The 11411-nt window shown below is 58.8% G+C and overlaps 1 protein-coding gene across 4 annotated transcripts in view; it reads right to left on the bottom strand.

Moving 5' to 3' along the window:
* Positions 1-5422: 5422 nt before the first annotated feature.
* PSD4 (pleckstrin and Sec7 domain containing 4) overlaps positions 5423-11411 on the bottom strand; it is a 38085-nt gene continuing 32096 nt past the window's right edge. For all 4 annotated transcript variants that reach the window (XM_059079082.2, XM_067007241.1, XM_067007240.1 and 1 more), the window contains 5 exons: positions 10736-10806; positions 10481-10644; positions 9588-9732; positions 9177-9320; positions 5423-7659 (listed from right to left, as the gene is read on the bottom strand). In XM_059079082.2, the coding sequence (XP_058935065.1) occupies positions 7402-7659; positions 9177-9320; positions 9588-9732; positions 10481-10644; positions 10736-10806 (782 nt within the window). In that variant the 3' untranslated portion in view covers positions 5423-7401. The remainder of the gene's footprint in view (positions 7660-9176; positions 9321-9587; positions 9733-10480; positions 10645-10735; positions 10807-11411) is intronic.

Here is an 11411-nt window from a genome sequence, read left to right as displayed (position 1 = left end):
CTGTGCTCCGCAACGGGAGAGGCCACAACAGTGAGAGGCCCGCGTGCAGCAGAAAAAAAAAAAAAAAAAGCCAAAAGAGAGGTGACAGAAAGTGCTGTCCGGTTTCAGGTAAGATTTGCAAAATCCCTCCTGCCCCTCCCAGGCCTTTCTTGAGCATCCATAGCTTCTTTAAGAAGCAGCCTCTAAGGACACGGACTGCAAACCCTCAACCTCGGGCCTGAATAAGGGCTATTGTCCCGAGCTTCTGTGTCCCACGGAGGGCTAAGGAGGGTGCTAGGCAAGAAGACTGAACGTCGAGGAGACTCACAACATAAGCGCCCTTTTTCCCAAACACCCTCTCACCCCACCGCGGCCACTGTGGGCCTGCCTCTCCCCGCCCCCCATGACCAACTAGAACCTGACGGCCCGGGTCTTTCTCTGAGCTGCGTCTTTGTTCCTACAGTGGGAGCGGGGTCGGGGGTGGGGCGTGAGGGGATGCTCAGGACCTCTAAAAGCTCACTTCCCTGCGGTCCTGGCTGGCCCCCCTCCTCCCCATCTCAATAACCCCCTGCACCCTGACCACAGGTCCCAGAACTGGAGGGAAGGGAGGATGAAGGGTCCTGGGTAGAGAGGGTCGCGAAGAGGCCCGGGAGAGGAGGCGGGCAGATGGCACGTGGCGGGGAGACGCCACCTGGCTGTGAGTTCGACATCTCCATCTCCTGGGTTCTTCCCGGCCAGAAGCTCCGGCTCGGGGTGGTTACAGGGACGGGGGGCCTTGGGGACAGGCCTCACCTCTGTGACCCCCTTCCCCCATGCACATTTCCACCAAGCTCTCCTTGGAGGATGGAGGGAGAGGCATTTAGGGGCCGAAACACAATGATGGGGAGAGGAGAGGGCATCATCGGAGGGGGGGTCAGGTGCCTTCTCCCAGCAGCGGGGGGCGGGGGAGAGGGGCAGGGGGGCGGGGACCCAGGCCAAGGCTCGGGGCCCATCTGAGCATGTCGCCTGCTAAGGAGAGACAGAGGTGGGGGACCGGAGGAAGGGGAGGTGAATAAATAATGGGAAATAAAACTTCATGAAGCAGAAAATAAAAGGCAGATTATACAGATGTGGCAATTTGAAGGATCATTGCCTCTGTCCTCTTTTTAACTGCTGCATCTGGAGGTTTGAAGCACCTTATCCCCTCCCCTCCCTCTGCTAGGTCCCCGCCTGGCTAGAGGTCCCTACGCTTGCCTTGGCACCTGAAACACTCAGCCGGTGGCATCTCCCAGCACCACACGTGCCTGCAGGGCTGGGGCACGGGGCGAAAGGGTAGAAGGGTGGGCTGGGCATTTTGGGGTGAAGACCCGAGTGAGGGGTGACTGGGAAAAAAATGGAGCGTTTGTGAGAGCGGAGTGTGGGTGAGGACGGGGTTGGTTATGGGGAGTCTGGACGGGCAGCGGCGTCGAGACGGAGCCTGGATGATCCGGAACAGGGTGAGGATTTGGCTGGGGCCTGAGGAAGGTCACCCCTTGCGAAAATGGGGTTTGGATGAGGTTCGGCCTGAGGGTGAGATCCAAACTTCTGTATCTTCGTGCCGGCAGCTTCTTTCTCGTCTTCATCAAAATTCATTTGTTAAGCCTCAGTTTGACACCGTGCCAGGTGCTATATAAACAGACATGGTCCCTGCCCTTAAGGAATTTCCAGCCTAAGACACACACACAAGCTGACATTTTGTTTATTTTATTTTAAATATTAATGTATTCCCACCTTGTTCCAGAGAGGATTTGAGACAGCTCACAGGAAATGCATGCAATAAATTAGTGAAATACAAATAAGAAAAAAAGCATCGGGAGCACAGAAAACATAGAATGGGTGGAAGAGGGGGTCCTGAGTGGTTGCACCTGAGCTGCAAATTGGCCTGGAGTCTCTTGGCGGCCAGGTGAAAGGGCTGTCACGGTCGCTTACCAGGCCTCATTCGCTCAGTGAGGGAGTCAGCGCCTCTCTGGGCACGTACTCCCCACCCTGTCTGTGTCACACCAGATGGGGACAAAGAGATCCCGAAAATCAGAAGCTTCTACCTGACACTCAAGGTGAAGCAAAGGCCCATCTGGCTCAAATCTCCTCATCATCCTGGTATGTTGTCTTTCAAAGCAATGGACGACCGACCTGTCACAGAATCAGTCATAGAAAAGGGGAGTCAGCTGGGGACAGGTTTGGGGGAGATGATCCTAAGTTCACTCTCCCGTGTAACAAGTAACATCTGTACAGAAAGTTACCATTTCCAGGAGGATTTGTTGAGGGACCACATCCTGCAGACAGAGCTCAAGGTCTGAAATTCAGAGCAAAGATCGGGACTGAAAGCTTCGATTTGGAGGCTTTTCCCAGAAGCTAAACCGACAGCTGTGTAGCCAGCCAGGTGAGATCTCTGAGTCCCCCTTGGGAAAAGGCTGAGTTCAGGCTGGGCCGGGGTCGGGGGCGGGGGGGTTACAAGCCGAGGAAAGACAGAAAAGAACATGCAAGGAAGTAGATGACGAACCAGGAGAACATGGAGTACCGGGAGCCCTGGGAGGATAAAGTTTTGAGATTTCCCTCTTTCAACACCAAGAGTCAGGCCCTGGGACACGATGGAAAACAACCAGCCCTGTTCCTGCCCTTGGGAGGTTTATGTTCTACTGGGAGCAAAGAGACAGGAGAGACAGGAGGGGAGGGCAGGGGAGGGGTGTAGAGAGTTAGGCTTTGGCGTGATAGGGAATAACGGGGAGGAGAAAGCCTCAAGGAAGGCTTCACGGGGGAGACGCCACGTGGACGGCAATGGATTTTGCCTCTTCCTAGTCCTAGCACTCCGAATTTCTCAGCAGCTGGTTCCTGTCCCCATCCTTTGGGTGGCATTGCCTCCACACCCCACCCCCATCTCGGGAGGAGGCCTCTGATTACCTTAGGCCCCTAGTGATTGGCTCAGAGGTGGGCACATGGCCCAAGGTATATGCTGCCCAAAGAGACCCTACCCTGGACTTGAGTTTGAAATTTCCAACGAGCAGATATTCTCTGGGCGCTAGATTTGGACCAAGAAGAGGGAGTCTTGGGAGCTCTTGGGGCCACCTCGGTACCGTGAGGGTTGCCCCTGCCCTCCTAGGCCTGGGAGAAGAACAAGAGAGAAACAGGTTCCTGGCTCGGTGTGGAGCCTGACCTGGACACAGACTGTCCAGTTCCTGGAGCCGAACAATGTCCTATTCTGCTAAAGCCCATGTGAGTTTACATCTGTCACTTGCAAAGTCCAGGCAGAAGGAGAGCTGAGTGCAGAGGCCCAGCCTCGGAGCAGGACGCCATGTTTGAGGGTAGAATGTAAACCGGAGGCCAGAGGCGGGAGGGTGCCTGAGGAAGGCCAGCAAGGCCGGTACTAATAGCTAACAGGCTTTCCTTCCGTGCCAGGCATTGTTCTGAGCTGTTTACGTGCATAATTTCACTTAATCTTCACAAGGACTCTGTGAGGTAAGTAGTGCTATTATCCCCATTTTATAGAGAAGCAAACGGAAGCACAAGACGCTAACAAACTGGCCAGATCACACTGGATCTTGTGCAGGTTCCACGGATCAGGGGGCAGATGGGGTCAAAGGTCGCTGAGAGGTGAGGAAGCTGCTAAGACTTCGGATTTGATGACTGAGGGTCACAAGTGGGGAGCAGTGGCTGGAGGCCAACATGCCAGGTGTGAACGGGACCAGGGCAGGGAGGGGAAGGGCTGGCAAAGACCACACATCCGTGGATCTCGGCTACAGGCAGCAGACGGTCAAGTGCGGGCATTTCTTTTTCCTCACGATGGCGATACTTCAAGTTGTTTGCGAGGCAAGATAATGAAGGGGTAGAGCATAGGCCGGAAGCCCAGATGGGACCCCTGAGGGCGAGGTCAGGATAGGCAGGACATGGGGAGGGGGAGGGGTGTGGGCACAAGGGAGGGGGGGGGTGTCAGTTCCAGGAATGCAGGGAGCATCGCTTCCTCGGAAGGCAGGGAACAGGTAGAGATGGGGGCCAGTTAGATGCAGGATAGCTGGAGGCAAAGGTGTTGGAAGAGGGGCTGTGGGAAGGGGCCCTTACGCACAGTGTAGCATTCAGGAAACCCCCTAAGTACAGGCAGCAAGCAAGTTGGGGGGTCAGGGGAAAGGAGAGGGATGTGGCCACATGTGGATGGCCAGGTTGTCCCAAGGTTCCAGGGCATTCTCTCCCCCCCCAACCCGCCCCTTTTTATTTTAGACTTACAGAAAATTTGCATGCATAGTATAAAACATCTCCGGGCCATTATCTACCCTATTCTAGGCTCACTTACTCAAATCATTCCATCTTCTTAAAGCCAAACTCCCAGACTATCTCCCAAGCCATGAGCCCGTCAGTCTTCTACTCGAAACCCACCCTCCTGGGCTGCACACCAGGTCCTTTACCATCCAGCTTCGGCCCCGCCTGCCCACCGTGTGTCTCTCACTCTATCCCACCTCAACCCTCCAGCCCAGCTCCTGCCGAGCAGGACACGCCCCACTTGTTCCCATCTGACTCGGAGCCCCCAGAGGAAAGGACCCAGGCCTCGGGCCCTAGTGATCTTAACTCCTCCCTGGTGTCTGGCAAACAACAAACAAATGAATGTCTTCAGCAGAAAGCCAGATGGAGCAGAGATGTTGAGAGACCAGGAAGAGGTTCCATCTGGGGTATCTCCTGGCTAGCTGGGCTCCCTAGGTGGGAAAGGAGGAGCTGAGGGCAAACTTCGACCAGCCTTACGGAGTCTGAGCTGTTCACCAAGAACCTGTGCCCGCCCCCTTCTCCTGCAAAGATATGGGCCAACCCAGCGCTGAGTGGGAAAGAAGAGTAGGGTGGAGACGAAGTGAGTCTAGGCCCGTGGGGTCTGATCCGTCCCACACCCAGGACTGGGACTGGGTGCTCATTTGGTTTCCATTCTTGTAGGTTCCTTGGAACGGTTCTGTAGGGAGTTCTAGGCTGTCCCCATAAGGCTCCAGAAACTTCTTCCTCTCCATCTGCAGGATGATGTCCAAGTCCCAACCCTTTGCTTGGATCAGACCTCCCCAGATGGTGGGAGGCCTGGCTGGGCCACTGTGGGTTTGGGGAAGTGGAAGGGCCCGGTTCTGGTGAGGGGGCGGGGCAGGGGGGCAGGCCTGGGGGGCGCCCTAACTTCCTGTTCTTCCAGGAGCTCAGCTATGGCTGGACGACCGGGGCCGCCCAGGCTTGGAAGATGCAAGCCCGCCCCCTGGTGGTCACATGCCATAACCACAGCCCAACGACCCATCTCCACCTCCCCGGGCCTCCAGGCCAACGGGGGCCTGGGCGGCACAGGCCAGAGGGGGGGCCCCAGCAGCCACGGTCGGTCACCTGGCTCTGAAGGCCTCACATGCCCCGGGGGGGAAAGGGAGATGCCAGTTCTACAGGAGCAAAGAAGCATGGAAATGGCACATGCATGCGCTCATGCAAACAAACCTCTGCCTTTTATTCGGGTTTCAGAAATAAGCATACAGGTCAGTGAGGTCAAATAACCCACTCACGGCCATTCGGCCTATAAGCATCACTCCTTGGCCAAGTCACGTCCACCTGGCGCTAGGCTCCCACCTCAATCAAGTGAGACGACCAGACTGTGCCGTGGCTAAGTGCCGCAGCACATCAGAGCTGCCCAGGGAGTCTTAAAAATACCTATTGGTGTCCCTGACCCAGAGCTACTGTAGCCGAATCCCTGGGTGTAGGATGGGAATGTCTCCGGCGTGTCTCTCTACACTGCCAGCTGGAAACCAGAGAGCAAGATGGTCATCTCCTGGAGGCCGGGGATGCACTTCACCCCTGTTTGAATCCCACAGCACTGGCTCCCAAAAGGTAGTTAATAGTACTTGTGAAACGAAAGAATGAACACGAGTGGATAACTACATGATTCTGAGGTCCCCTCCAGCTGTGGCAGCCTACATGTGTGACTCCTGAACATGCTCAGCGTGCTACAGACACGCCCACAGACACGCACGCACACATGGCAAGGGGGATGCAGCCTGCCACGCTGCAGGTGGCCCCAGCTGCCCGGAACCGGCGGACCCTCCCCTCCCCCTACACTCGTACACACCTCCTTCTTTGTTGGCATTTATTGTGCACGCTTTGGGTGTGTGGCCCGGCCCTGGGCCCTGGCCAGACACCCGTCGTGGCCCCCAAGTGCCAGCCCCACCTGGTGGAGTTCCAGGCTGGTTACAAGCATGAAGGGGAGGACAGGGCCGGCAGGAAGGCCAGAGGGGCCGTGCGTCAGCCAGCAGGCGGGCAGTGGCGAGGCCCCTCTTGGCGGGCCGCCTGCTCGCACACTTGGCTGAACAGAGACAATGGTGGCTGCCCCTGCAGCCCAGCCTCCTTCCCACAGGCAGAGAGCCTCAGGTCCACGAGTGCCCGGAACCTCCCCCCAGAGAACAGCCCAGCTGGGAGCCGGCCCGATGGAGGACCAGGGGACTTCCCAGGCAGGGTGGCAAAGGCCCCTGGGAGCAGGCTGGGGCAGGGGAGGGGTCCAGAAGGGTCCAGGAGCCCCTCGGGAATGAAGCTTTCAGGGAAGGGAGCCAGGCCTCCACCCATTCCCCCCCAACTCTCCAGAACCCCCAGCGGATGCGTCACCACCTCTTACCCTCAGCCTCCCTAAGGTCTGAACCCTGAGAGAACTCCTTCCCTGCTCTGGGGAGGCAAAGGCCCCTCATTCCAGGGCTTTCCACCGAGCTCTGGAGGCCGCCACCCCTTGCGGCCCTCACTGACCGCCATCGGCTCTGCTCTGATGATCAGCAATTAGCCGTGGAAGGCAGGGCGTCTCTCGTTTGCCCACTGCGAGTGGGTGATGTGTGGGAGAGGAGACAAAGGCAGAGGCCCCAGGGTCAGCCTCACTGAGACCTTGAACTCGCGGCATCCCTGCCCCTACCCAGAAGACTGTCCCCCCAGTGGGCGGGGCCTGGTTGGGGTCTCCCAGGACCTCTCCCAGCAGGCCACCTGATTCCCAGAGCAAGACCACCCTCGGGGCCGCAGCTCCTCTAGCTTGTCTGCCCAGAGGGCTCTGCTGCCCCAGCCTGTGTCCCGGAGGCCGGGGGTCACCAAGTACTCTCTCAAATAAGCACTGAGCTGCCCGCAGGCCTGGGAAAGGTGTCCGCTGTGGCTTCTGAAGGGATGGAGGGTGACATGGGATGAGCTGTGGGAGTGGAGCCCAGTTCCTGACCTCCCATCACCCTCGGGAGCAGCCGGGTGGGGGGGGGGCAGCAGTATTAGGAAAACTCCTGTGTAGAGGGAGGGCAGGAGGACCACAGGGAAACAAGGCTATCCTTCAGCGGGGGAGGGCGGGGCCTCATCACCATCAGGCACCCGCTGAGACAAGGCTCTTCCTCGGGGCTACATCCCACATCCACCCCAGGCCGTGGGGGCAGAGTCGGTGAGGGGGCACCCGCTTCACAGCTGATTGCGGTTCCGCTTGGGGATGATCTTCCGGTAGGTTCTGCGCTCTGAGATGTTGCGCTTGACCTTGGCCGTGGTGGGGGCCTCATCCAGGTGCAGGGACGGGCTGGAGTGGGACTTCTTCAGGCTGGGCTTGGACTCCTGCGGGCCTCCAGCCTCCTTCCCCAGCTGCTCCTCCCACAGGTCCAGGTCATCCGACGGGCAGTGCAGACGGGCCACCAGCAGCTGCAGGTAGGTCTCGTAACGGGTTTTCTGCAACACACGGGCCCCGCCGCCTTAGCACCACCCTGGCTCCAGGTCGGGAGGGGGCTGGCATCGTGAGGGACAGACAGCTCACATGTGAATGATGCTATGGCGATAAAGACTCCTGCAGAAAGAGCGCCCAGCCAAAGGCTCGCATCTGCTTGAGCAACCGTTACCTTCAGATCCCGCCGTTCCCTGGGTGTTTTACAGTTACACCTGTAAGTCCAGCCCTGGTCTAACGGCCAACACCGTGGAGTGCTGTAACTGACATCTCTGGAGCACATTACATCGCCGAGACACTAAAAGATCCGTAACCCGCTAGGCCCGAGATCTGTGCAGCACTGCACACAGACGGCGCACATCTGTACTCAACCCTGAGTCTGCGTGGCGTTTTAACAATTGGCACCTGGAGAGCATGACGCCAACTACCCTCCTCTGTTTAACATTCCTTGGACCTCTGTAACTAGCATCCTTCGGATCCAGTTCCCAGTTTACCTAGCGCTTTCCCATCCTCCAGCCCACTGGATCCTTATCCCAGCCCTGGGAGGTTGGGTGGGAGTCACTGCTCTGCTTTGTAAAGAGGGAAGTGAGGCCTAGGGAGGGGTGGGCCTTGCTAAAGGTCCCAGCTGGTCAGAAAGTGGTAGGGAGAGGCTGGAACGCTGCGTGCAGAGCTGGGTCCTATCGGCCACACGCCGGGACCTCTGGCAAGTGGCGTGCTCACAGCCATGGATGCAGCCAGTGCGCCAAAGGGAGAAGCCAGAAAGAAAGGGAGAGGGCAGCGCGAGGGCCGGTGGGCACAGCCAGGAGGTGACACTGACGCTCCCTTCTCCCCTCTCTGCCCCTGGGTGGCCTCGGACCCCTTCTGTTCCCACACTGCCCCCCGCCTACCCGCCTCCTGAATTTGGGTGCAGGGTGGGTGTTGGGTGGGAAAAAATATTTCAGCATCGATCAGAGAGCTAATAAAGGTCATTCCTTAGTTACAACCATACACGAGGCACAGACGTAACTGGAGTCTCTTGAAAATGTATCAGGTTTGGACAAGTCGCTTAATCTCTCTGTGCCTCAGTTTCCTCATCTGTAAAATGAGGATTACTGCCCCTACCCCCAGAGTGGTTAGATAATAAGATAATCCATGCAATGCAAGCTTCAGAAATACTGCCTATTATTATTATTAGGTAGGTATTAGGAGAAATAATTCTGTTAAAATATAGCTTTCCCTTCAATGTAGGAAAAGCCAAATATACTCTTAGCAGAAAAAACATGTATGAAAGTAACATTCCCTAAGAGTGTTTCCAGACAAGCAGCTGCTATATGCCCCCAGGACAAGAGGGGAAGCGGCCCGAGTGCACACGGACACACACAATTTGCGCACGCGTGTGCACACACTCGTGTGTAGACAGGGCACACGGCACCCCGTGTTCTCACAGGAGCACCTCCCGCGGCCCTGCGCCAAGGCTGCAGGGACGGCCACGGCCACGAGAGGGCAGCAGAGGGTCCAGGCGGAAGGTGAGGCGCGGGCACCTCACCTCGTACTCCAGGTACTCCTTCCGCAAGCGGTAGTCCTCCAGCTCTCGGCTGCGGCCCCGCCGCTCCGGTAAGCTTCTCTGCAGATCCAGCAGGTCGTCGGAGGCGGCATCCAGGCAGCTCTCGTGGGATCGATGCTGCTCTTCCTGGGAGCGGGGGCCAGTGGGGGAAGCTGCTCCAAGCCCTCCCACTCCGTTCCAGGCCCAGGTGGGCAGCCCAAGAATCCCCCCACACCCCCGCCCCCTGCCTCCGTTCCTGGGCCCAGGTGTACAGCTCGATCCCCGATCCCGGGCCTAGGTGTTCAGCCCATCCCTCCCCCCCCCCCCAACCCCGCCACCTTTCCTAGGCCAGCTGCACAGCATCTCATCTCCCTCCTAGTCCTCCGGGGTGCACGCCCCTCCCCCGGGCCGTACCAGGGAGCTCTGGGCGGGGCCCACGGGCAGGATGGGCCGGACGAATTTGCGCTGGGAGCCCACCGCGGCGGGGAAGGGCGGCGCTGAGTGCGTGGCCGCGGCCAGGTTGATGCGGGCCATCCAGGAAGTCATCTCCCGACCAGTGCTGCAGGGAGAGGTGGCCGTCTGTCCCCAGGACCACAGAGTCCGGTGCTATCCCCGCCCCCAGCCTCCCGTGGTCTGGCACAGCAGCCCGACAGCTCAGGACTCAGAGCCGGCAAAAGCCATTAGTCCTGGCTTCCCTGGTGGCGCAGTGGTTGAGAGTCCACCTGCCAATGCAGGGGACGCGGGTTCGTGCCCCGGTCCGGGAAGATCCCACATGCCCCGGAGCGGCTGGGCCCGTGAGCCATGGCCGCTGAGCCTGCGCGTCCGAAGCCTGTGCTCCGCAACGGGAGAGGCCACAGCGGTGAGAGGCCCACGTACCACCAAAAAAAAAAAAAAAAAAAAAAAGAAAGCCATTAGTCCTGCCACTGGCCGAGGTGGTTGACCACCGCTTGTGGTTTTTCTCAGCGGACAAAGAGGCAAATCTGGGAAGGCAATAGAGTTTATATCAAATGCCAAAAACTGGTCGAGTGTTAGTGACTTCCTGGAATCCTCTGTTTGGAACCGGGAGGCTCAGTCGGACCCTCAGGGAAGAGGTGGTGCAGTGGTGAGGTGGGCCAAGGGCAGGGGACGGAAGCAGCAGCCCCGGCTTCCAGCTGTAGCCGGACCCCGGCTCCATCTCAGGTGGCCTGGTCAGGACGGCACCTCCCCCCCCCCCCAGGGCGGGGTCGGTAGCCGTCAGAGGATGAGAGGGGGGTCAGGGAGGAAAGCTGGGGCCTTGCCGCTTGCCTGTTCCCCACCCCGAAACTCACGGTGCCTGGAAGAGGTAGAGGCGCCAGTCGGCCGTGCGCAGCTGGAAGACGTGTGGCTTCTTGGTGTAGTGGGTGGCGGGAGTGGCCAGCGAGTGGTGCACCCCTACCGGTTCGTCCACCATCTGCCCCAGCAAGCTCTCCCCCTCAACGCCGTGGTCCTCTCCCTGCCACAGGGCACACGGGCTCAGAAACGGGGTCTGCATCAGTTGCCCATCCGCCCGTGCTGCTCGTCGCGGGCGCGGACTCCCTTCCTACCTTCAGGAAGTAGAGGACCATCCCTCGCAGGACGGTGTGCAGCATCTTCCAGCCGCGCTTGCCCCACGGCGCTGCCCCAGGAGCAGAACACAAAGATGGGTGGTGACCCCCCCCCACTCCGGACCCTCAGACACACACTGTCCCCCGCTTCCCCTCCACCAACTCCAGTCCCTCCCCGGGGTGTAGAGAAACACGCCCAAGCACAGCAACACAACGAAACACAACCGATCCCGCAAACAGGCAGTACCGTGTTCTCACACATGGGCAATTGCTCTTAGACACCCAAACAGAACTATTTACAAACCACCACAAAAGCCGACGCTCATACAGACCATCCTGACTCCAAACACGCCCCCCCACCCCCACCCACCACGCAGAAGCACAGCTCTTCTCAGACTTCTGGTCCCACCCAGAGAGGCCCAGGGGCTCAGATGCTAGGGCAGAAGGCCTGCTTCCCCACGGTCGCCTCCTGCCCTTGCTTATGTGGCTTCTCACAGCCAAATGCCAGTTCCCTAGCTGGTCGCCGTAGCCCAGCCCATCTGGGATCCCATTCCCGCTCTGGTCACGTGGCTGCCCGGCTCCGGAGCCTTCAGCAGTCTGCAGGATGAGGCCCAATGCACCGCACGCCATCCACTCTCACACGCCCCTTTCACATGCATCTTTTCTCAGTGGGGAT

This window comes from Kogia breviceps, chromosome 11 (genome assembly GCF_026419965.1).
Source record: "Kogia breviceps isolate mKogBre1 chromosome 11, mKogBre1 haplotype 1, whole genome shotgun sequence".
In the NCBI taxonomy this organism is placed as follows: Eukaryota; Metazoa; Chordata; class Mammalia; order Artiodactyla; family Physeteridae; genus Kogia; species Kogia breviceps.
Note: the sequence above shows the minus strand (reverse complement) of the source record. Positions and strands in the feature narration are given on the sequence as shown.